The 21,673-nt window shown below is 36.3% G+C and overlaps 2 protein-coding genes across 2 annotated transcripts in view; one reads left to right on the forward strand and one right to left on the reverse strand.

Annotated features, from left to right (window-relative positions):
- Positions 1 to 21,673, reverse strand: part of LOC107564921 (spermatogenesis-associated protein 16-like) — a 59,037-nt gene that overhangs the window by 31,269 nt on the left and 6,095 nt on the right. Inside the window, exon 2 of the mRNA XM_016250093.1 lies at positions 13,276 to 13,365. Within this exon, the coding sequence (XP_016105579.1) occupies positions 13,276 to 13,365 (90 nt within the window). The remainder of the gene's footprint in view (positions 1 to 13,275; positions 13,366 to 21,673) is intronic.
- The window catches only part of LOC107563764 (neuroligin-1-like), a 183,729-nt gene continuing 180,434 nt past the window's right edge, over positions 18,379 to 21,673 (forward strand). Inside the window, exons 1-2 of the mRNA XM_016248710.1 lie at positions 18,379 to 18,439; positions 18,585 to 18,682. The gene's annotated coding sequence lies outside the window, so the exon portion shown is untranslated. The remainder of the gene's footprint in view (positions 18,440 to 18,584; positions 18,683 to 21,673) is intronic.

Raw genomic sequence — 21,673 nt, forward strand, 5'->3', positions numbered from 1 at the left:
GCCACGGGTCAGGGGCGTAGATTACATGGGGGACGTGTCCCCACCACTTTTAATATCACGTAAATTCGTCCCCCGCACTTTTTCGGGTAAGTGTGTTCGCATAGAGTTTTTCAAGAGCCCGTGTGAATAAATATAGATTTAAATTCAAAGAGACAGGATAGTCTGTGCATGATCTGATGTTTTATTCGGACCCAGAATAAGGCGAGATGAACATCACGGAGCGCTAAACACTCATGCAGTGTATGTTTCATTCATACTCGTAGCCGGAGGCACTCTCGCGCAGAAAGTCTACGAGGAAATTTCTAATATGGAGAAAAGCATCCAGCTATTGCTGTATGAAAACAGTTGTTTTCACAGAAAAACTGAAACGTTTGGAAACATGAAGACATTAAACATACGATTGCGACAATATATGGTTTATTTGTGTTTGTCAAGTCATCTTCAGGTACACAATATATCAGTCATATAACAGTCAATTAAAAAAATTATATAAGAATACTATAAAAATATAATATAAATAAAAAAAACATCGAAATAACAATATATACAAGTATAAAATACACTGTTAGACTTTGGCATAATTTTACAGTTACTTACCGCAAAAAAGCCCAGTAAACTACCGTATATATGTTTTACGGTTAACTACTGTAATATGCACTGAATTATGGGTATTTTTAATGCCATTTACAGTAATTTACTATAAATGGGAATTTGCGGTACTTTACTGTTTGCTCAAAAGCAGTAGTGCTACTGTAAATTGTTCTGCAGATGAAAAACATGAATCTGCATTCTCAATATAACGTCTGGGTAAGCACAAGTGTGGTGAAATAAATGCATTTTTAAAATGATTAAAAAATAAAATATATAAACTTTGCTTACACCCCACAAAATTTAAATTTTATTTGTGCGCAAAGCCCGTGTAATTACTTTAAATGTAATAAGGTTGTGTAACAATGAGATTAGATGTAATATTCATCTTTGCATATAGTTTCACATGCTTTTTGTTCTAAACAGAAGGAAGGAAACAGTATATGCTATACAGTAAGCTAGTGTATCATTCCATAAGTGAAACAGAAGGCTTTATTTCCTGATAAACATTCTAAACAGTTTTCTACATAGTTGTCACAATATATGTTATGCAGTCAATTTAAAAATTATATAAGAATAATATAAAAATATTATATAAATATAACATAAATAAAAAAAACATTGAAATAACAATATATACAAGTATACAATATTTATTTTGCATGTTTATGTTTAGTTTTGTGTAAAAAAAAAAAAGATTTTAATAAAGATGGCAAAAAAGATGTTAAAAAGATGTGAAAGAGAAAATTTACCCATGATGGGGGAAAAAAAAAATGGAACAGGGTCTAACCTGGCATACTTTCATACATTTTTTACAATATTGCATTAATATTTCCTTGTAGGTCCCCTGTATAATATAATATAATATGATATGATATGATATAATTTTATAATAATATAATAATTTTTCTAGGTGTGGTCTACTGTGTTTGCTGCAGTTTTAGTTGCAATAAAATGATCATATCTTAATGCATTACAATCTTTAATTTAATTTCATTTAATTTCATTTATGTGTCAGGTAGTTGCTGATATACCTTGTAATCTTTTTTGGACCCTGCATTTCTATCAAATAAGGAAATAATAATAATAATAAGTGTTATATTTATTTTAATATTTGTAGTGTTATATTGTCTAGTGTTGTATTTTGTTACTTACGTCAATAGTTGACGACAAGTGACTGACTTTGAGGGAACCATTCAATCAACTGATTCAGGAATGCTTGAATACATGAACTAACTGGCAATACTATATGTAAAATCTAAGTTAATCAATATATTGCATGTTTATTTAACTGTTGGATAAAACCAGTGGTCTGAATATCATTCATAGCTGTGATTATTTGAAACAATAGCAGTCTTGTCATGTAATATTGCAGTGCTTACTTCTCCTATTCATAATTACATGACCCTGTAGTTTTGGTGGTGGTGTTGTTTAAGAAACTCAATACACAAACTGTTTTTGCTTAGGCAAGGACATAGAAGTATTGGAAAAGTCATACACTGAAGTTCAGGCTATCTTTTAAATGTGTCAGAAGAGAGCATCAGGTGACATGCATATGCATGTATGAACTTCAAATTGATGATGCGGTTACGCGTGGAATGCAAAACTGTGGAGACACATTTAAAAAACAGCACAGTAGTGCTAAGGATGAAATATTACCTTCCTCATCACCTTGTGCTATGAAATATAATTAAGACCCCTCCAAATTCACACATGCACTGGAAAGTGCATGACTTGGATTGTATTAGACACTCTTTCCTAGTACACATTTTGATAAACTAAGCTGAGTAAATGATCTGGCCTGGTTAAATCAAATGGCTTGTTTTTTTCATGAGAATAGAAGGGCACATTTACTAGGCCAAATGAACACACACTTTTACGATATAATGCAGGAAATGAAAACAAGACACTTGTTTTCCTATCATGATATAAATCAAATCTGATTTTAGAATGCTGTGAAAATGGCTTTTAATTGAATGTTTCTTGAGAGAAATGCATCTTCGGTTACACTTTATTTTAAGGTGTCCTTGTTACAGTGTAATTATACGTATAAGTACTGAGTAATATTAATTAACTACATGTACTTACTATATGGTTATGGTTGCATGTAATTATGCATAATTAATTGTTATTATAATAGTAAGTACATGTAACACGTGCAACAAGGACACCTTAAAATAAAGTGTTACCTTCTTGCCTAGTCATTTGTCCGGCTATAGTTCAAGCATGTATTCTACTCCTTGGCCTCCTCCAGAGAGCTAATCTACAACTAGAGCCAACATGTACATGTACATCTTCTTCATCGGATCTATGGATCTCTTTACGTATGGGTTGTTGAGTGAAGAGACTCATTTGGTTTTGTTCTAGAGAACAGCTGCTATATTTGTAATGACTCAGTCATCTAATGACCCAAGATGTGACTCATCTTCAGGGCCTAGAAGCTATGGTTTAATAATAGGAAATATAAATGGCTTGTTGAAAATGTTCAGAATAACATACTTAAAGGGATAGTTCACCCAAAAATGAAAATTATGTCATTAATTACTCACCCTTATGTCATTCCAAGCCTGTCAGACCTTCATTCATCTTTGGAACTCAAATTAAGATGTTTTTGATGAAATCCAAGAGCTTTTTGACCCTACATATACTGCAACGCAACTACCATGTTCAAGGCCCAGAAAGTTAGTAAGTACATTGGAAAAATAGTCCATGTGACATCAGTGGTTCAACTGTAATGTTATGAAGCTACAAGAATTCTTTTTGTGTGAACAATAATAATGACTTTATTCAACAATTTTCTTCTCTTCCGTGTCTTTGCCACGCGTTCACGACAGTACCACACATGCCAAAAATCAAGGTGTTTTTAAACTAAACTCAAATAAAACAAAAAAGAATAAATGGTCTGATGAAGGTAATGGGACCGAAACGTTGTTAGTGAATACATTTCTATACAAGTGCGGATAGTGTGTGTGACTTATTATTTTAAATTTTTTTCCTATGCACCTAACGATTACCTACAGGTGTGCGAGGGAGATTGTTGATTTATAAACTAAACTCAATTTTAAAAAAAAGTAAGATAACAGTATTTATATGTAACATTTATATATATAATAAATATTGTATTAAAATGTATTTGTTTCATTTGTAACTTAATTTTTGTGTACAAATATCTTAACTTTTGACATTCTGACCAAATAATGAGTCAAAATAAGCACTCTAAAAATGCTGGGTTAAACAGGGACAAACCCAGCTATTGTGTTGTTTTGACCCAGCGGTTGGATTCAAAACAACCCAACCGCTGGGTCAAAGCACCCCAATAGCTGGGTTTGTCCCTTTTTAACCCAGCACTGGGTTATATTTAACCCAGCATTTTTTAGAGTGAAGGTGGATGCATTAAAGATGGAGTCATTCCTGTGTATTGACACAATGGAAATGGAAGTTCAAGTCGAGCACAATTAATTAAAGGACATAGTATGCAATGCAATGTGCTCCATTGTCATCCAGGATTTCTGCTTATTAAATCTTGCCAAAAATTAAGAATAGTGTGCTATTAGGAACATAGTCAAAATCTCTGTGGCATCATTAACTCAAAGCCTCATGGGTGATCTGCTAATCTAGAGCGTTTTCAAACAGTAAACGTATAATTTTGCTTTCTTCAAGCTATCGCTGAATAACAATCCAGCATCACCCCCTGTCTCGATGGCAGTGAGCCGGGAATCATGGGGAGGCCTCATTTAGCTTGCTTGATTAATGCTTGATGAGGATGTGCAAGTGTCCTGCTGTGGTGAACAGAGCAATTCTCTCGGGTGTAAATGCCAATTAAATGTTTACAAATAATTAACCACAGCACCTACTTGCCCCCTCAGGGGTTGAAATGTTGTTGTGGGTAAACATGACTTTTACAGTTAAGGACGCAGCAGGGCTGGTTAAGTGTTTCTCGCTCTGTTTCTACTTCTGCATCTGTTCAGGTGCCACATTTGCAGCTTTGAAGCAGCAGTCACGCACTGTTGTGTGCCGGCAGAAGAACTGGTTCCTGTGGTGCGACGCCGCTCGGTCTAAGAGGAGTTCCTGGTGTGTAACGCTGCTTTCTCTTTTTGAAATGGGACGATTTTTGGATGAGAGCCAAGACATGGTGTGTCACTCATCCCTTGTTTTCTTACCCAAGCATCAAATTAAATGCTAATTGTTTTTGTCTGTGTATGATGTGGCGCTGAGCGGCACAGTGAACCTGACTAGAGACCCGACACACAGAAACTGGATGCTTGTGTGTGTGTGTGTGTGTGTGTGTCATTATTGCAGAGCACAAGCAGCACTTATCTTTCTCTCCCCCAGAACAGGCCTGGATCGCCCTTTAAATGCCATTTAAACCTTGTCATGGCATCAATGCATGACGCCATCCCTTTGCTTTAAAAAGAAGCATGCTGGATTTGTGAATTAACCATTTAATCGCTTTCACTAGTGTCTGAGGTAACAGGACTGAGAACTGTTGCCATTCCTATGATGAGGGACCTTTAAACATTGTAGCTAAAAAAAAAAATCACATGGTTGCATCGGAGCAGAAAACCTTGTGGGCAGCGCTACAGGCGACCTGCAGTCGAGTTGCAGTTTGTGGTCCTTTCCCGATCACGTCTCTCTCTCTCTCTCTCTCTCTGTCCCAATAAAGGCAAAAATGCCAAAAAAAAATTTTTTTTATAATAATTATTATTGTTTAATATAACTTTTACAGTTCACACATTTATTTATTTATTTAGTTACTTACATAGGCAAAAAGGACAGTACAGTAACAACAATAATATTGTGAAAATATTACAATTTAAGATGTATGTTTTTTATTTTAATATATTTCAAAATATTATTTATTCCCGTGAATTTATCCAGCCATAACTCCAGTTTTCAGTGTCATATGATGCTTCAGAAATCATTCTAATGTGCCGGTTTGCTGCTGAAGAAATGTTTCTTATTATTAATATATTTAAAACCATTGTGCTGCTTAATATTGTTGTGAAATTTTTTTCAGGATTCTTTGAATGGAAAGTTCAAAAGAACTGCATTTATTTGAAATAAAATCTATACATTGTATAGATGTCTAAATGTAACATTATGGTTTTGGTGATGGTTTTACTCTGACTTTTGAAAATCTCAAAAATCTCTCAAAAAAAAAGAAAATCTCAAGTGTCTTATAAAGGGAGAGGAAGCTGCTTTTGTACAGTATCTCTTAAAGGATAGTTTGAAAGTAAATCAGTGAAAAATAAAAGGAAGTATATTAATGGAGGAATAGGAGGAATATAACAAATAATATTAATGCTAAATGACAATATTAGATTGTGTAGTTTTGTGTCACAGGGGTATTTGAGGCTGTGTGGGTACACAAGTAAAAGCACTACAGTACTATGTTAACACATATATCATAGGGACATGAAATTTCATAGCAGGAATGACCCGATCAGCCTTCAGTTCAGTTCTCAAGCTTATTGTAAACACCTATATAAAATAAAAAATATATAAACGGTGTACTGCTATAGTGTATTACTTTCTCAAACTCTACATGTAGCCCTGTTTTACTTTCCAGCTGTCAATGTTTGTGTCTGTCACATAAATCACTTTTATGTCCACAAGCAGGCATCAATGATAAAGTTACATTCAGTGTGTAGGCCGGGAGTCGAGGTAATTTCAAAGTCCTTGTTATTTCACCAGCTTGGGCCACACGGGGGTATCAAACAATAAGATTTATGCCAAAGGGATACAAAAAAAAAAAGAAAGCAAAGAAACAGGGGCATAGAAGGATGGAAAACAAGTGGAGAGATTTCCAAGCAGGCCACTTCATATCAAGATAATAACAAGTCTGGCAGTGGAGGCCCTTTGTGGCTGCCACAGAGAGAAACATGCCATTTGGGCTGCTATGTGAGGCTGACAAGTCCGACAGGCTATTACATCCTTAAAAGTGAGAAGTGTTGGGGGTGGGGTGGGGGATAAAGACCCAGTTGTTGCCCTCAGCAAACAGGAGCACGGCCTGTCTGACTGGCCGCTGTGTGCCCTCGAGCTCCTGTGCGTTCTAACAGCTCCTTCACAGGAACACTGAGATTTTAGAAGGGTATATTCCTGCTGAACAGCAGCTCTAAAATATGCAGGAGTATTTTGCCTGTGAATAACAGTATGTCCCCTAATTCACACGGTGAGGCAAAAACTCAAGATTGGCATCAGGCGTCAGCACTTAGCGCGTTCTTGGCTCCATGACGTGAGGTTTGGTTCACTGCTCTCTCAGTCCTCTCATACCCCCTGACAACAAAGGTCCAAGCTTGACAAATCAGATTTTTTTATGCATTTTATACCACCCCTCCTTCCCCAAAAAACAAACAAACAAAATTTGCATCAAGACACGATGTTCTAAAACCTAGTCTTGCTCTCTACTGCCTACGTACAGTAGGAAGTGAATTGGACTTTGTGATTGCTTCCACATTTAGCCTAAGTGGTCAACACAACCAGTGCAGCATTGTCGATGGAAATTGTGAGAAAATGAAGCACAATATTAAAGCTTAACTATGTGTCCCATAACAGGACAAAGCAGTGCTGATCCAATCCATCTATACACTAAAGATGCTTAAAACTTCTGAGACTCATAATATACTAAAATGTTATGTTTACTAGAGTTAATAATGCATATAGACTATGTTATAATATAATATCAGTTATGATTGACAGTTACTAGAAATAGCTACTACCACACTTTGCTATAGAATAATACTATACCAGAAGTTCACAAAGTCCATTGATGTAGAGTCTGATGAGATACTCAAGTGATTAGATACTCTTGGGCAAACAGTCTATTTTTAATTAGATGTAAGTGTTTTTATTTATGTTTACCACCTGGGATGAATTAAATGAGCTTGCTGCAATGCATTGTGGGATTCTTCTCACCAAATTATACATGTGATGCTTCTTGACTATTCAGACAAGAGAGTTATCTATTCAGAGTTATTTAATAAATAATATGGAATAAAATTACATTAATCTATATTATATTCTATATATAAATAGAATATTATATAGACTAAATGGTTATTAGTTTTTATATTATAGTTATGCACACACACACATACACACATACACACACATACACTAAGTAATTTTTTAATAAAAATAATATAGTAATTCAGTATGAAATATTTGATTGAACTATTTTAATTTCAATAAATGGCTCCATATTATTAATTATCATATAATATAAACTCTATAATTAAATGTATTCTATATATATAAAGAGAAAATAATGTATATAATATTTTTGTTAATTTTAGTTTAAATGTATATTACACACACACACACACACACTAAACAAGGTTTTAGAATAATAACAATACTTTGAGTTTGAGTTTGAATTATATTATTATTTAACATTATTTGTTTTAAAATATTTTCTTTGAGTAAGTATTAGATGATGGCATGGTTAATCTAAATGTAAAAAATGGGCAAATGAACAATTAATTGTCTAATATCAACTGATATATGCAGTATCCAATAGCTAACATTACAGTAATTAAACAACCGATAAATGTTATGGTGCCAATACATTCTGCATCCCAAAGCATTGTTGTATATTGCTGCTTACCTTTTAAACTGCATTGGCTCTGTCTAGGTGCTTTAAACCTGCCATAACACTCAACAACCTCACACACTTTAGCTATTCACATGTGTGTGTAACGTTATTGTGATTAAACACTGAAGTGTCTCACACAACTGTGAGTATTGATTAAAGGGCTGCCACAGTTGACCTTGTTTGAGAGCAATAAGCGGCATCGCTTTAATTCAGAGATGAATATGTCATTGCTGTAAATGGGGCTGGCAGAGAACGTTAGCTCACTGAGCTTCTTTCTCCACGCACACTTCAAGACTGATGGCTCTGTCAGCGGCTTCTCTGACGGCACGCATCTGGCCTCATAATAGCCAAAAAGGACTATTTGGCTGTCCAAAGATACACCTGCAAATGCACTTTTCATGGAGAAAGGGCAACTTGGCTAACCAGAGTGCTTGAATAAACATTCTTATTCAGTCTTTTAAAGTGGCAACCTGTAATATTCAAATCACTAGATAGGGCACTATTGACACAAAACATACTCAATGTCAAATCCATCACAAAGTAGCTCTGATCTGGACATGACCTCAAGACCACAGCAGGTCGTTAAAATCCTCACAAACGGTTTTTTTTTTCTCACTGAACAACAGACTTTATTCACAAATTTAATTTAAAAATACATTTTACATTTAATATATATTTATGATTTTGCAACTTCAGAGATATTTCAGAGAAACCAAAGAGGGTCTTTAACCAGCTCTGAACATTTTTTTACAGTATTTTTTTTTCTGTTTGTTCAGCCTGGTCTCATGTTTATACGTAGGTATAAATACGTAAGTATTGTACGTTTTATAGAACCACATTTTACGTAAAATACATACGAATTATCATGAGATCACGTTGGTTTGTTATATGGAGGTCACACTTCTCGGAAATTTGTATCATGCTTTTTTTTTTTTCCTACTATTTAAATGTATAGATTTTTTTGTATCCTTGTCCCAGACTGAGATATCAAATATATAAAAATATGACAATTTTATGAATTAAATGTAAAAGAAATGAGAATATTGATTTACAACATATAAACAAATAGTGACTTAAATAATTTCAATATTTATGTATACAAAAATTTATAGAAAAATTATATATATATATATATATATATAGCGAGAGAGAGAGAGTGTGTGTGTCTATTACATCAAAATATAATTTTAGATATGATCAAATTTCTTATATGATGCTTTTATGTCCACAGTTGGACATTGTTAGTAGAAAAATAAACAAGTTATGTTTTTTTTTTTTTTGATAGAGTTCATTTTCTGAAAGGCGCTTGAGTGCAGTCAGATTGTGCACAAATAGAATAATAAAAAACAACTGAAAAACAAACCTGACTTCTGGAAATGAGCCATAAGGTTAATTTTTAGTTTCCTGTGCTAAATGCTGACGGCGCATTTAGGAGTGTTTACTGTTGTACTGGCTCTTGCTGTGAGCAATGGAGACCACTTTCCTAAAGCAAATTCTGCCAGGATCCATCAAGAGCAAAGGTTACACTGTTAATTTTATTTCTGCATTGAGAAAGCTTGTCTCCAGCACAAACGGAGCGATATTGCCTTCTAGAATAATTTCCGTTTTCGAGTTCAATATCTTGATGTGTCACTCACTCTTCCTTCAGTTAAGATTGCGAGGGGAAGTGAATCTGTGCTGCTAAACGCATGAATCTATATGCACATATTTCCTGGAGAAGCTGTTACTGGTTTTTTTTATGTTTTCTTATGGTGTGCATTGACATCTGACTTTGATACTGCATAAAAAAAGAGAAATGCCACAGCTTTTCCTTTCACAAAGGAAACAACGTCTCAATAAAGGAGTCATGGATGGATATACAGTGGGTACGGAAAGTATTCAGACCCCCTTAAATTTTTCACTCTTTGTTATATTGCAGCCATTTGCTAAAATCATTTAAGTTCATTTTTTTCCTCATTAATGTACACACAGCACCCCATATTGACAGAAAAACACAGAATTGTTGACATTTTTGCAGATTTATTAAAAAAGAAAAACTGAAATATCACATGGTCCTAAGTATTCAGACCCTTTGCTCAGTATTTAGTAGAAGCACACTTTTGATCTAATACAGCCATGATTACCAGAAAGAGGAAGGAAATGGCACAATGATGAAAATGTGGAGAATAATTTGGTTTCTTTGTGCTGGAGAGCTATTGCTTCTGTGAAATTTACTGGCATGTAAACTTCAAAACATAGATGCATTTTCCTCTTAAAGAGCTCAAATGGCTGAGCAGCATTTGCTGGAGGGAGGATGTGATTAGGTTAAAGAGTGGCGCCAGCTTCAATGGCTGTGCTCGCTTCTTTGAAATGCACAACCATGCATTGTGCTCTGACAAAATGCACTCGGACTTTGCTTTAATATAGCATGGAGTTTCAGGAGTAGACTGTACTGAGCATTGTCAGCAGAGATTCATTTGATGGGAATGTAGAAAGATTGGAATTCTGTGTATATATACAGTGGGGCAAAAAAGTATTTAGTCAGCCACCAATTGTGCAAGTTCTCCCACTTAAAAAGATGAGAGAGGCCTGTAATTTTAATCATAGGTATACCTCGACTATGGGAGACAAAATGAGAAAAAAAATCCAGAAAATCACATTGTAGGATTTTTAAAGAATTAATTGGTAAATTCCTCTGTAAAATAAGTATTTGGTCACCTACAAACAAGCAAGATTTCTGGCTCTCACAGACCTGTAACTTCTTCTTTAAGAGGCTCCTCTGCCCTCCACTTGTTACCTGTATTAATGGCATCTGTTTGAACTCGTTATCAGTATAAAAGACACCTGTCCACAACCTCAAACAGTCACACGCCAAACTCCATCATGGCAAAGACCAAAGAGTCAAAGGACACCAGAAACAAAACTGTAGACCTGCACCAGGCTGGGAAGACTGAATCTGCAATAGGTAAGCAGCGTGGTGTGAAGAAATCAACTGTGGGAGCAATTATTAGAAAATGGAAGACATACAAGACCACTGATAATCTCCCTCGATCTGGGGCTCCACGCAAGATCTCACCCCGTGGGGTCAAAATGATCACAAGAACTATGAGAAAAAACCCAGAACCACACCGGGGGACCTAGTGAATGACCTGCAGAGAGCTGGGACCAAAGTAACAAAGGCTACCATCAGTAAGACACTGCACCGCCAGGGACTCAAATTCTGCAGTGCCAGACATGTCCCCCTGCTTAAGCCAGTGCATGTCCAGGCCCGTCTGAAGTTTGCTAGAGAGCATTTGGATGATCCAGAAGAGGATTGGGAGAATGTCATATGGTCAGATGAAACCAAAATAGAACTTTTTGGTAAAAACTCAACTTGACGTGTTTGGAGGAGAAAGAATGCTGAGTTGCATCCAAAGAACACCATACCTACTGTGAAGCATGGGGCTGTTTTTCTGCAAAGGATAGATAGATAGATAGAGTTTCACATTGTTACTTTGAACGTTCTATTCATCATAAAATATTAGGAAACAAATAACGGTGGTTTAAAAATATTAAGCTGCCCATCAACAATGTCAATAAAGGCCTTCTGAAGCGATGCAATGTGTTTGTGTAAGAAATATATCCATATTTACAACTTTAATCTCTTGCTTCCGCTAACTGTCATACACGCATTCACGAGAGAGTGGCGTCCAGGGGATGACGTAGCTGGTAGGCAAATGCGGTGACGAACGCGGAAGCACAGAGGAGAGAGCAAAACAAAACACCGGTCACGAATTAGTAGTACAAAACGAGGATTTGTAAAGTAAAATGTCGGAGGATTTCAATATAAGCCAAGAGGACACTGGTTTTCCTTTGCTGTAAACATAACTTGTCTCTCGTGAGACTAGCATATTCTCACCGGAGTTTACGTTACGCCTACGTCATCCGCTGGACACCACTCTCTCGTGAACGCACGTACGACAGTTAGCGGAAGTTAGAGATTAAGGTTTATAAAGCTGTAAATATGGATATTTTTCTTTCACAAACGCATCACTTCGGCCTTTATTAGCCCCTCGGAGCCGTCTGGACTTCTTTTATAATGGATTGGTTACATTTTTGGGACTTCCAAATTTTGGGCTACCATCGACTCCCATTATAAAGCTTGGAAGAGCCAGGATGTTTTTTTAATATAACTCCAGTTGTATTCGTCTGAAAGAAGAAAGTCATATATAGCTAGGATGGCTTGAGGGTAAGTAAATAATGGGGTAATTTTCATTTTTGGGTGAACTAACCCTTTAATGAATGACTCCCATGGTCCTGCACAATTGTAAGCAAATCTAGCCAGACCTAATACACACCTAGTGCAAAGAAAGAGCATAAAGAGCTTGAATCAAGTAGTGCCAGTGTGACGTACCAACTTCATACACATAAATGCACTTCTGCAGTGTTCCCAGAAAACATCTCTATTCCCCCACTGGGACAGTGGCACTAAATTTGTAGGCAGGGTTGCGGAGTTTATCTATTTCTGCTTGCAGAAACTCAAATGTGAGAGGGGGTGGAAAGCGAGAACAAGTGAGTGAGAAAGAGACCAAAGTACCCGCTTCTTTCTCTAATCTATTTCAATTGGGTTAATGTGGCTTGATAATGATCAAACAGAATATGACTTTCTCACGATAAATGGCCCCCACAGCCACCAGTTGGCCATGGCCATGCCGTAACCGACGCCACTAAACTATTTATTCCTCCACCGTCCAATAATTAATGGTAGCTGTCATCTGTAAAAGACCAATGGTGGGAACAGAGGCATTTGGTAACTGTATCATTAAAACACATATGGAACATTAGTGTGTGGAGGCTACAGGGGAAGGTGTCAGTCAGCAGTGGTGGGAGTGGATGTAACCGTAGCTCTAATTGTCTTCTTCCATGTGTACCCCATTGAACCGCCAGTATTTATGTATCGCAGAGAACATATTTTTCCAGCACAGGCCGACAGAACAGAGGGAGATGTAACAAACCAATGGGCAGACATGTGTTTGCGGGGTTTGTCTAAATGACTGGGAGCTTTTCTCCTACTGAATCTGTCTTCATTTCGGAGAAAGCACCCTTTCTGAGCCCTCCATTAATGCCAATTTTACCTCGCTGCCTCACAGGGGTTTCCCAGAAGTCGATACACCATGGCTTGTCGAAGGTGGTTCTGAAAACAAATGGGGTTTAGCTGGATGCTCCTGCAAATCAAGAGGAGAGAGATGGGAAAATGTTAAATCATGTTTCCTGGAACAATTTGCAACCAGACTACATAAGACAGATCAATCATACCCCATAATGGGATTCATAAAAAAAAGAAATAAAAAATTCAAGACACTGATGTCCATTAGTATAAAAAAAAAACTCAGAATGATGTTCCTTTTTTAAGTAATTTAAAATACATGAGATGGATGGCATATTCTGAATGATGATGAAACAGAATTTAGAAATAAAAGAATACACTTCAACAACAAATTTATTTATATAATATGCATCAATCAGTGAGACTGGAGTTTGAAGTTTAATCCACATGACGTCAAAAAAATTTAAGTAACAACTACAGCGATGTCAATCAATCATGAATGCAACCGCAAACAACAACTAAAAACACAGGTTTCCTAAACGCCTCTCAGTTTGATCAGCCATTTACCAGTAAGAAACAAACAACCGCTATCTCTTCACTGTTCATTAAATTCTGAGACGTCCCGACAGGTGTGCCAGCGGGAGACAGAGAGACAGGAAGACAGGCATAGAGACCTCAGTGAATCAGTGACACCGCCTTTAAAAAAAACACAGCTGCCTGCCAGCGATCATAGCCAACTTTGAAGCTCCATTAATTGCCATTCCGTTACTTGGCACACATGTGCTCTTTCACTCAGCCTTTTAATGCTTGGTGAAATTAACTGCGTGTTCTTTGTGCTTTGCATGTGCTGGTAACAGCTGAGGTCGCTGGTAATTGAGGAGCCGGTGCCGTATGTTTGACGAGACAGATGAATCGCCGCTGCTCTTCCTCCAGACAGAGACAGAGTGTAAAAAAATCCAGTCCTTACTCATTTTCTGGGCAGCACTTTCTCTCTCTTATCTACTTCCTTAATAATTTACAGAGCTGAAACATCACAGTTATTAAACTAGAGCCCCATTAACCTGTGAAAACTTAGATTTTCTTGAAAAAGATTTTCTTCTTCTTTGTACTAACCATCCAGATGTCAGAATATGACACTTTAAAACCACAGCTAACCCAGTAATTGACTTGTGGTCCTTATTGCAACGTATTCTGGCTAAGAAACATCAATTTGGATAGGTAGGGGCCATCTTAAAAAAATTTCAAGTAATCACAATTTTTAATCTAATTAATAACATGTGGCGATTAGTCCAATTCATTGCAAATGAACTGCACATCAGTTTGGGCTGAGAAATTAATTAATTGTGTTGAATGAGACAAATATTAAATATAAAAAAGCAGATTTAGGCTACGTTTACATTAGTGCATTTTCATTTTAAAACTTTATAACTTTTGCTACGGTTACGCCTGTCGTTTACATTACTCCAGCGTTTTCAACCCTCGAAAATGGAGACTTTCGAAAACACTGCAGACCCGTTTTAGTTTGAAAACTCTGGGTTTGCGTTTCAGTGTAAATGGACCAAAACAGAGACTTTTGAAAATGATGGCGTGGCTGCCCACATTCGCTCTGCGTATCCTTGATGACTGTGTAAATAATAACATCATGCTCATTGTTGTACCTGCATGAAGTGGCATAACATGTGGCCAAGTATGGTGACCCATACTTGGAATTAGTGCTCTGCATTTATCCCATACAAAGTGCACACACACACCAGGAGCAGGGAGCAGCCATTTTTTTGCTGCGGCACCCAGGGAGCAGTTGGGGGTTCGGTGCCTTGCTCAAGGGCACCTCAGTCGTGGTATTAAAGGTGGGAGAGAGCACTGTACATTCACTCCCCCCACTTACAATCCCTGCCGGTACGAGACTCGAGTCCGACTCTCTAACCATTAGGCCACGACTTCCCCCACATGAATGTTTATGTGACATGCATTTTCGGTTGTGTGGTGTGGACGGAGATCGTTTCTGAAACGTAAGTGTAGACGAGGATCGTTTTCATTTTAAAACGCCATTTTGTTTGTTTGTTTGGTAGTATTAGGTGAATAAAAATGATATTGCACATATTTTTATTGAACAGTAGGGGAGAACATTTAACTGTTCATGAGGTAGATTGCCTGGGGGAAGAAACTTTTCTTGCGTTTGGCTGTCCTGGTGTTCGATGCTCTGTAGCGCCGGCCAGACGGTAAAAGTTCAAAAAGGAGATGGCTTGGATGTGAGGGATCCAGAGTTATTTTCTGAGCCCATTTCCTCACTCTGGATATATACAGTTCTTGAAAATTGGGCAGGGGAGCACCAATAATCCTTTCAACAATCAAAGCCGTCCTCTGTAGTCTTCTAATGTCTGATTTTGTAGCTGAGCCAAACCAGACAGTTATTGAAGTGCACAGGACATACTCAATGACGGCTGAGTAGAACTGTTTCAGCAACTCCTGTGGCTTCGGTTGTTGAAGGAAGTACAATCTCTGTTGGGCCTTTTTAACAGTCACTGTGATTGCCCCACTTCAGGTCCTGAGAGATGGTGGTGACCAGGAACTTGAATGACTCTACTGCAGCCACAGTGCTGTTCATGATGGTGAGTGGTGGGAGTGCAGGGGGTTTCTCCTGAAGTCCACAATCATCTTCACTGTTTTGAGTGTGTTCAGCCCCAGGTAGTTAAGACTGCACCAAACAGCCAGTTGCTCAACCTTGCTTCTATATGCAGACTCATCATCGTCCTGGATGAGGCCAATAAGTGTGGTGTCGTCTGCAAACTTCAAGAGCTTGACAGAGGGGTCAGTAGAGGTGCAGTCATTGGTGTACAGGTATTGACAGATAAAGCTAGGAACAGAGAGCTGGGTTAGTTTGGACAGGAGGAGGTTTGGGATGATAGTGTTGAAGGCCGAGCTGAAGTCTACAAACAGGATCCTCACAGAAGTCCCTGGTTTGTCTAGATGTTGTAGGATATAATGCAGTCCCATGTTGACTGCATCATCCACAGACCTGTTTGCTTGACAAGCAAACTGCAGGGGGTCCAGTAAGGGTCCAGTGATGTCCTTCAGGTGGGCCAGTACCAGACTTTCAAATTACCTCATGACCACAGATGCTAGGCGGCACCCCTGCTCTAGAGTGTTTTGTCGACGTTTTTTCTTTATTCATTTGCTTTAAAACACTACATTTAGGTTTGTAAAGTTAAATGGAGTTTTTGAATTGAATGTGGTCGAAATAATTTTTTCCCTCTCTTGTGACATTGATTGCACAAGAATATTCCTATATTAATCAAAATGATGTGGTCATATTCAAATTATATTAGCATCAGTGGATTTACCTGATAGCCATAAGCAGGTTAAGTTGAGATGCACTATGTATTGGTACCATATTGGTGATTTCATTGTTTTTTTATGTATTTACTTATTGGTTTATTTTTTTAATTGTTTTTAATTATTTATTTTTAAAAATCACATTGGACAATATTGTATATGCTTTAGATTACCCTTCCCGTCATCTAACACTCACTTAGTTTTCAAGATTATGTATGTGCTAATGTAATGACTAATATTTTAATAACACTGTTAAATGTATTTGTTTGGCATGTATCAGAATAAAAATCCAGTTTTAAAAAATGACATAATGTGACTCACTTGTAACATTTAAAACTATTGATTTTAGTTTCTAGTGTTTCATTTTTAATTTATTTAGATATAAAACAGTAAATACAAGTACACAAAAAATAGTATAAAATTTAAATGCTGATAATATCGGTGCATCTTTAAGATATTCTGGCAATATTCTGGTTTGACGAAATCTGAAAAATATAACTATATGCTTTATAAGAAACACTTCTGGAGTTAGATAGTTGAAGCAGGTTATTCCTAAAGTTTTGGGTTTGGATTATGTTTTGTGTCGGTTAATTAAATGTAGCACCTCAACATATATATATATATATATATTAATGATAAAGTATGTAATAATTCTCAATGTCTCACTCCCAATACCCATTTTATAATTTATGCCAGTTACTCAATGTAGTAATCCAGAAATCACTTTATTTTCTTTATAGGGCCTTAATTAATTTATGAAGCAACCTCTGTTCAGCTGACAGGATGTTTACTGCAACCAATTGAAACAAAATATGTTTATCTCTCACAATCAATGTGCAATTTAATGTTGGCCTTCATATATTAGCTTGCATTGCTTGCATCGCCTCCATTTTTGTTGACATTATGGCATGAAAAGGTGTTTTGAAAAAAATTTGTGACATTTGAGGAAGCAGTTTTGATTTCTCTCTGTTTGCCCTTAGATTAGTCTCCTTTTAGAAGTTGTTCAAGAAACCTGACAATAATTATTTGTAGATCACAGACTTAGGTTTGCACAGTGACAGGCTAAAAAAAGAACATTGTTTGAAAATTGCACCTCCGACCTGAGGACATGACAGGAAGAGGCACGTAGGTAGCCCTATAACTTTAAACACTGTGGAAGCGCTGTCATCACACAGAATACAAAAGCCACTACCTTTGTATTTTTATCGGAATTGTGTTTCGTTCCTGCTCGTCGTACACAGAGCTAATATATACAAAATCTGTTCGACAGGAATCAACAAAGCTGTCATTGATGGGATTCCACCCACATCCTCATGGCGCTCTAAACGGGTATCTACAAGGAGAATGGAGAGATAACTGACATCCAAGGTATTCTCTCCTCATTTTCTTCACTAAATGTACAAGCCAAGGAGTAATCCATAAAGGATTTTAATGTATGCTAGCTTTATTCATAGCATCAGCTCACCTACTTTCTCACTGGATCCATTTCTGAAAGACCATAGCGTAGGGCGCTTTATCAAAAAAAAAAAGTGAGAATGTTTATCAACATACTGTGCAGAATAATCGCAAAAAAAAGAAGCAATTTAATTAACATTTTTAATTTATAAAAGGTCTGTGCACAGTTAGAATTTGTTGTATTTATATATTTATTTGTTTATTTATGTATTTATTTATTTAATTTTAACATACTATATTAAACAGTACAGTATAATGTGTATGTATATGTATACAGCGTAAGAGCGTAAGCTGACAATAATTATTTGTAGATCACAGACTTAGGTTTGCACAGTGACAGGCTAAAAAAAGAACATTGTTTGAAAATTGCACCTCCGACCTGAGGACATGACAGGAAGAGGCACGTAGGTAGCCCTATAACTTTAAACACTGTGGAAGCGCTGTCATCACACAGAATACAAAAGCCACTACCTTTGTATTTTTATCGGAATTGTGTTTCGTTCCTGCTCGTCGTACACAGAGCTAATATATACAAAATCTGTTCGACAGGAATCAACAAAGCTGTCATTGATGGGATTCCACCCACATCCTCATGGCGCTCTAAACGGGTATCTACAAGGAGAATGGAGAGATAACTGACATCCAAGGTATTCTCTCCTCATTTTCTTCACTAAATGTACAAGCCAAGGAGTAATCCATAAAGGATTTTAATGTATGCTAGCTTTATTCATAGCATCAGCTCACCTACTTTCTCACTGGATCCATTTCTGAAAGACCATAGCGTAGGGCGCTTTATCAAAAAAAAAAAAGTGAGAATGTTTATCAACATACTGTGCAGAATAATCGCAAAAAAAGAAGCAATTTAATTAACATTTTTAATTTATAAAAGGTCTGTGCACAGTTAGAATTTGTTGTATTTATATATTTATTTGTTTATTTATTTATTTAATTTTAACATACTATATTAAACAGTACAGTATAATGTGTATGTATATGTATACAGCGTAAGGATTTTTTTTCTACAGTGGTTCAATTTTTTACATGCCCTGCCAATATTTTCCTGCCACAAAAAAAAAGTATTAGTTGTTATCAGTTTTTGACCCATTTTGTACAGTATAATCAGGTGTATTTAATTAACATTTGCTTGCACTTTTGTTACAAATACTTTTAAAATGTCTGTCTGGAAAACAAAAATTACGAACAGGACAAACTTGTTTTTATTTTATTTAATTAATTTATTTTTTACAATTAAAATAAATCAAATTAACAAATGAAAAACTGAGGAAAATAGGATAAGATGGGATCTCATCTGATAGGATAAGATGCAGGCAAACAGTTTGATAAACTATGGTAGCTGAAATTTGACCAAGATAAGCCGAATCATGATCTCTCCACAAACCTTATCTTTGTAGATTTCATCATTACAAGCCCTTTAGAGTCGGCAGGCAAGGGTTGCATGGCCAATTCACAGATGGGCTGTTGTAGTAAAAACATTGGATTTCTTGCAAGCTACAGCTGTATGCATGGTTTTTATTTCTTTGTATTACGTCTCGTATTCAACGCACCTGTCTGCAACCATTCAGGTGACCGAGAGCTGTTTGTTTGTTCTTCTGAATTATCTGTGCTGATAGCGAAGGAGTATTTTGTATGTGTACAGGAACAGAAATGTTGCAATCTTGGCTTTCGACGTGCAGCTGGATGCTGTGCTGAATTACTATGATTTAGAACTCTGTAAAGATATTCTGTACATCAACACTGAACTCCAAAATATAAACTTTAAATGAGCGAACCAAAACCCTCTGAGCTACAGTTTGTATGAATTATGCAGTCACTTTTTTTTTTCATGCATTTCCAACTTGGTGTGATCTCGTTCTCTCTTTTCGAAAGGCACTTGTGAAACCTACTTGTTTTCTTCTCTTGTACTTCTGTTTTTGCATCTTGCAAGCTTGTACACTTCTAGGCATTCATGTTGGAGATATAACAATCAATAGAATGGATCATGTTCAGGACAGTGTCTGTGGAGATTTGACTTGAAGCTTTTTATGGTTAATTTATTTAAAAAAAATTTAATGCAAGAAAAATATTCTGCTATGTAGATTAGTAACACACTGCAAGCTTCATTATTTAACTTTAAGACAAAAGTATCTCAGGATATACAGTATTACACATACAATATGACTAAAATGGCAAATGTTAGGGTATTGACCTAATGATTAATTTAAGCAGAATACAGGAAAAGTGGGTCATTTACGCTTTTATATGTAATAATAATATATGTATTTTCCTTTTTTTTAATTTTCTATAGTGTACTGTAGTGTAGATCTTTAGCTACACTACCTTTCAAAAGTCAGGAGTCAGAAATTTTCTTTTAAGACTGGTTTTGTGCTCCAGGGTAACATATATAAAGCACAAGAATACATAAGTACTTGTACTGCAGATATTTCTAGATTATTATAGACAGTTTGGAAGGAAATGAGTTGAGGTAGGAAATACATGTTTAATGGAAGCAGACGGGTTGTCGTGTTGAAATCAGGTTCTCTAAAAGTCAGTCCACACTATATCAAAAGCCCACTGTCTGAAAGCCAATTAGACAGCAGTTTAAGTTGCTCAGGGAAATGCAATTTTGGAGGAGACAACGGCATAGAAAATAAACATGGGAACATGATTTGGCTGACCTCAACCTTATTCATTTCCTTTTTTAACTCAGAAGATAGACACTTCATTTAAATTTCATATATCACAGCTCATAAAAACAAAGTAATTTATTTGTGTGTGTGTGTTTCAGGAGCCGAAAAATATTATGTTTAAGCAAATCACACACTTTAAATAAACACTTCATTTTGAGGTCCAAATGGCTTAGCCCTTCAGGTAATACCTTTTTAAATATGCTACCATTGAAAGGTTTAAGGGGTCAGTAAAATTTTTTAAGTAAGATACTTTTATTCAGTATGGACACATTCAATTTATCAAAAGTGATAGTAAAGATATTTGCATTGTTACATTGCATTGTAGAAATGTATCATATGTTCCACAAAAATTATAATAATAATCATAAAATATGTTAAGATATCTGATAAGATAGGAATATTTCAAATTAATATTTGAATGATTTCTGAAGGATCTTGTGACACTGAAGACTGAGTAATGGCTGCTGGAATTCAACCTTTAAAATATTTTTGATGTTGCCAAAAAGAACATTATTTTGTGTATTTGGTGTAATGAAATGTGTTTATGCGGTTTAAGGTTCAAAAAACACATTATTTTCAACATACTGTACATTATTGTTTCTCCTCTATGCCCCGCCTTTCTGAAACGCGTTGATTTTTACAAAGCTCATCGGTCTGAAAAAGCGAGGTGTGCTGTGATTGGCCAGCTATCCAGTGCGTTGTGATTGGCTGAATACCTCAAGCGTGTGACGGAAATGTTACGCCCCTACCATATTGTGATGCCCTGTCCGGCCGGAGCAACGAGACAAAAACATGAAAACCCATTATAAACGAGGTATTTGTTGCATCCAGCGTGGACATAATTATGGATTATAATGATTTATACTGTCTTTTTACGCGTTGCTTTGCATCGCGCCGCGTAAACATAAAACCATGTCTGCATTTGTGATCGGAGAAATGACAAACAACAAG

The sequence above is a fragment of the Sinocyclocheilus grahami genome, unplaced genomic scaffold (assembly GCF_001515645.1).
Source record: "Sinocyclocheilus grahami isolate Dianchi unplaced genomic scaffold, SAMN03320097.WGS_v1.1 scaffold25.1, whole genome shotgun sequence".
NCBI classification, from domain to species: Eukaryota; Metazoa; Chordata; class Actinopteri; order Cypriniformes; family Cyprinidae; genus Sinocyclocheilus; species Sinocyclocheilus grahami.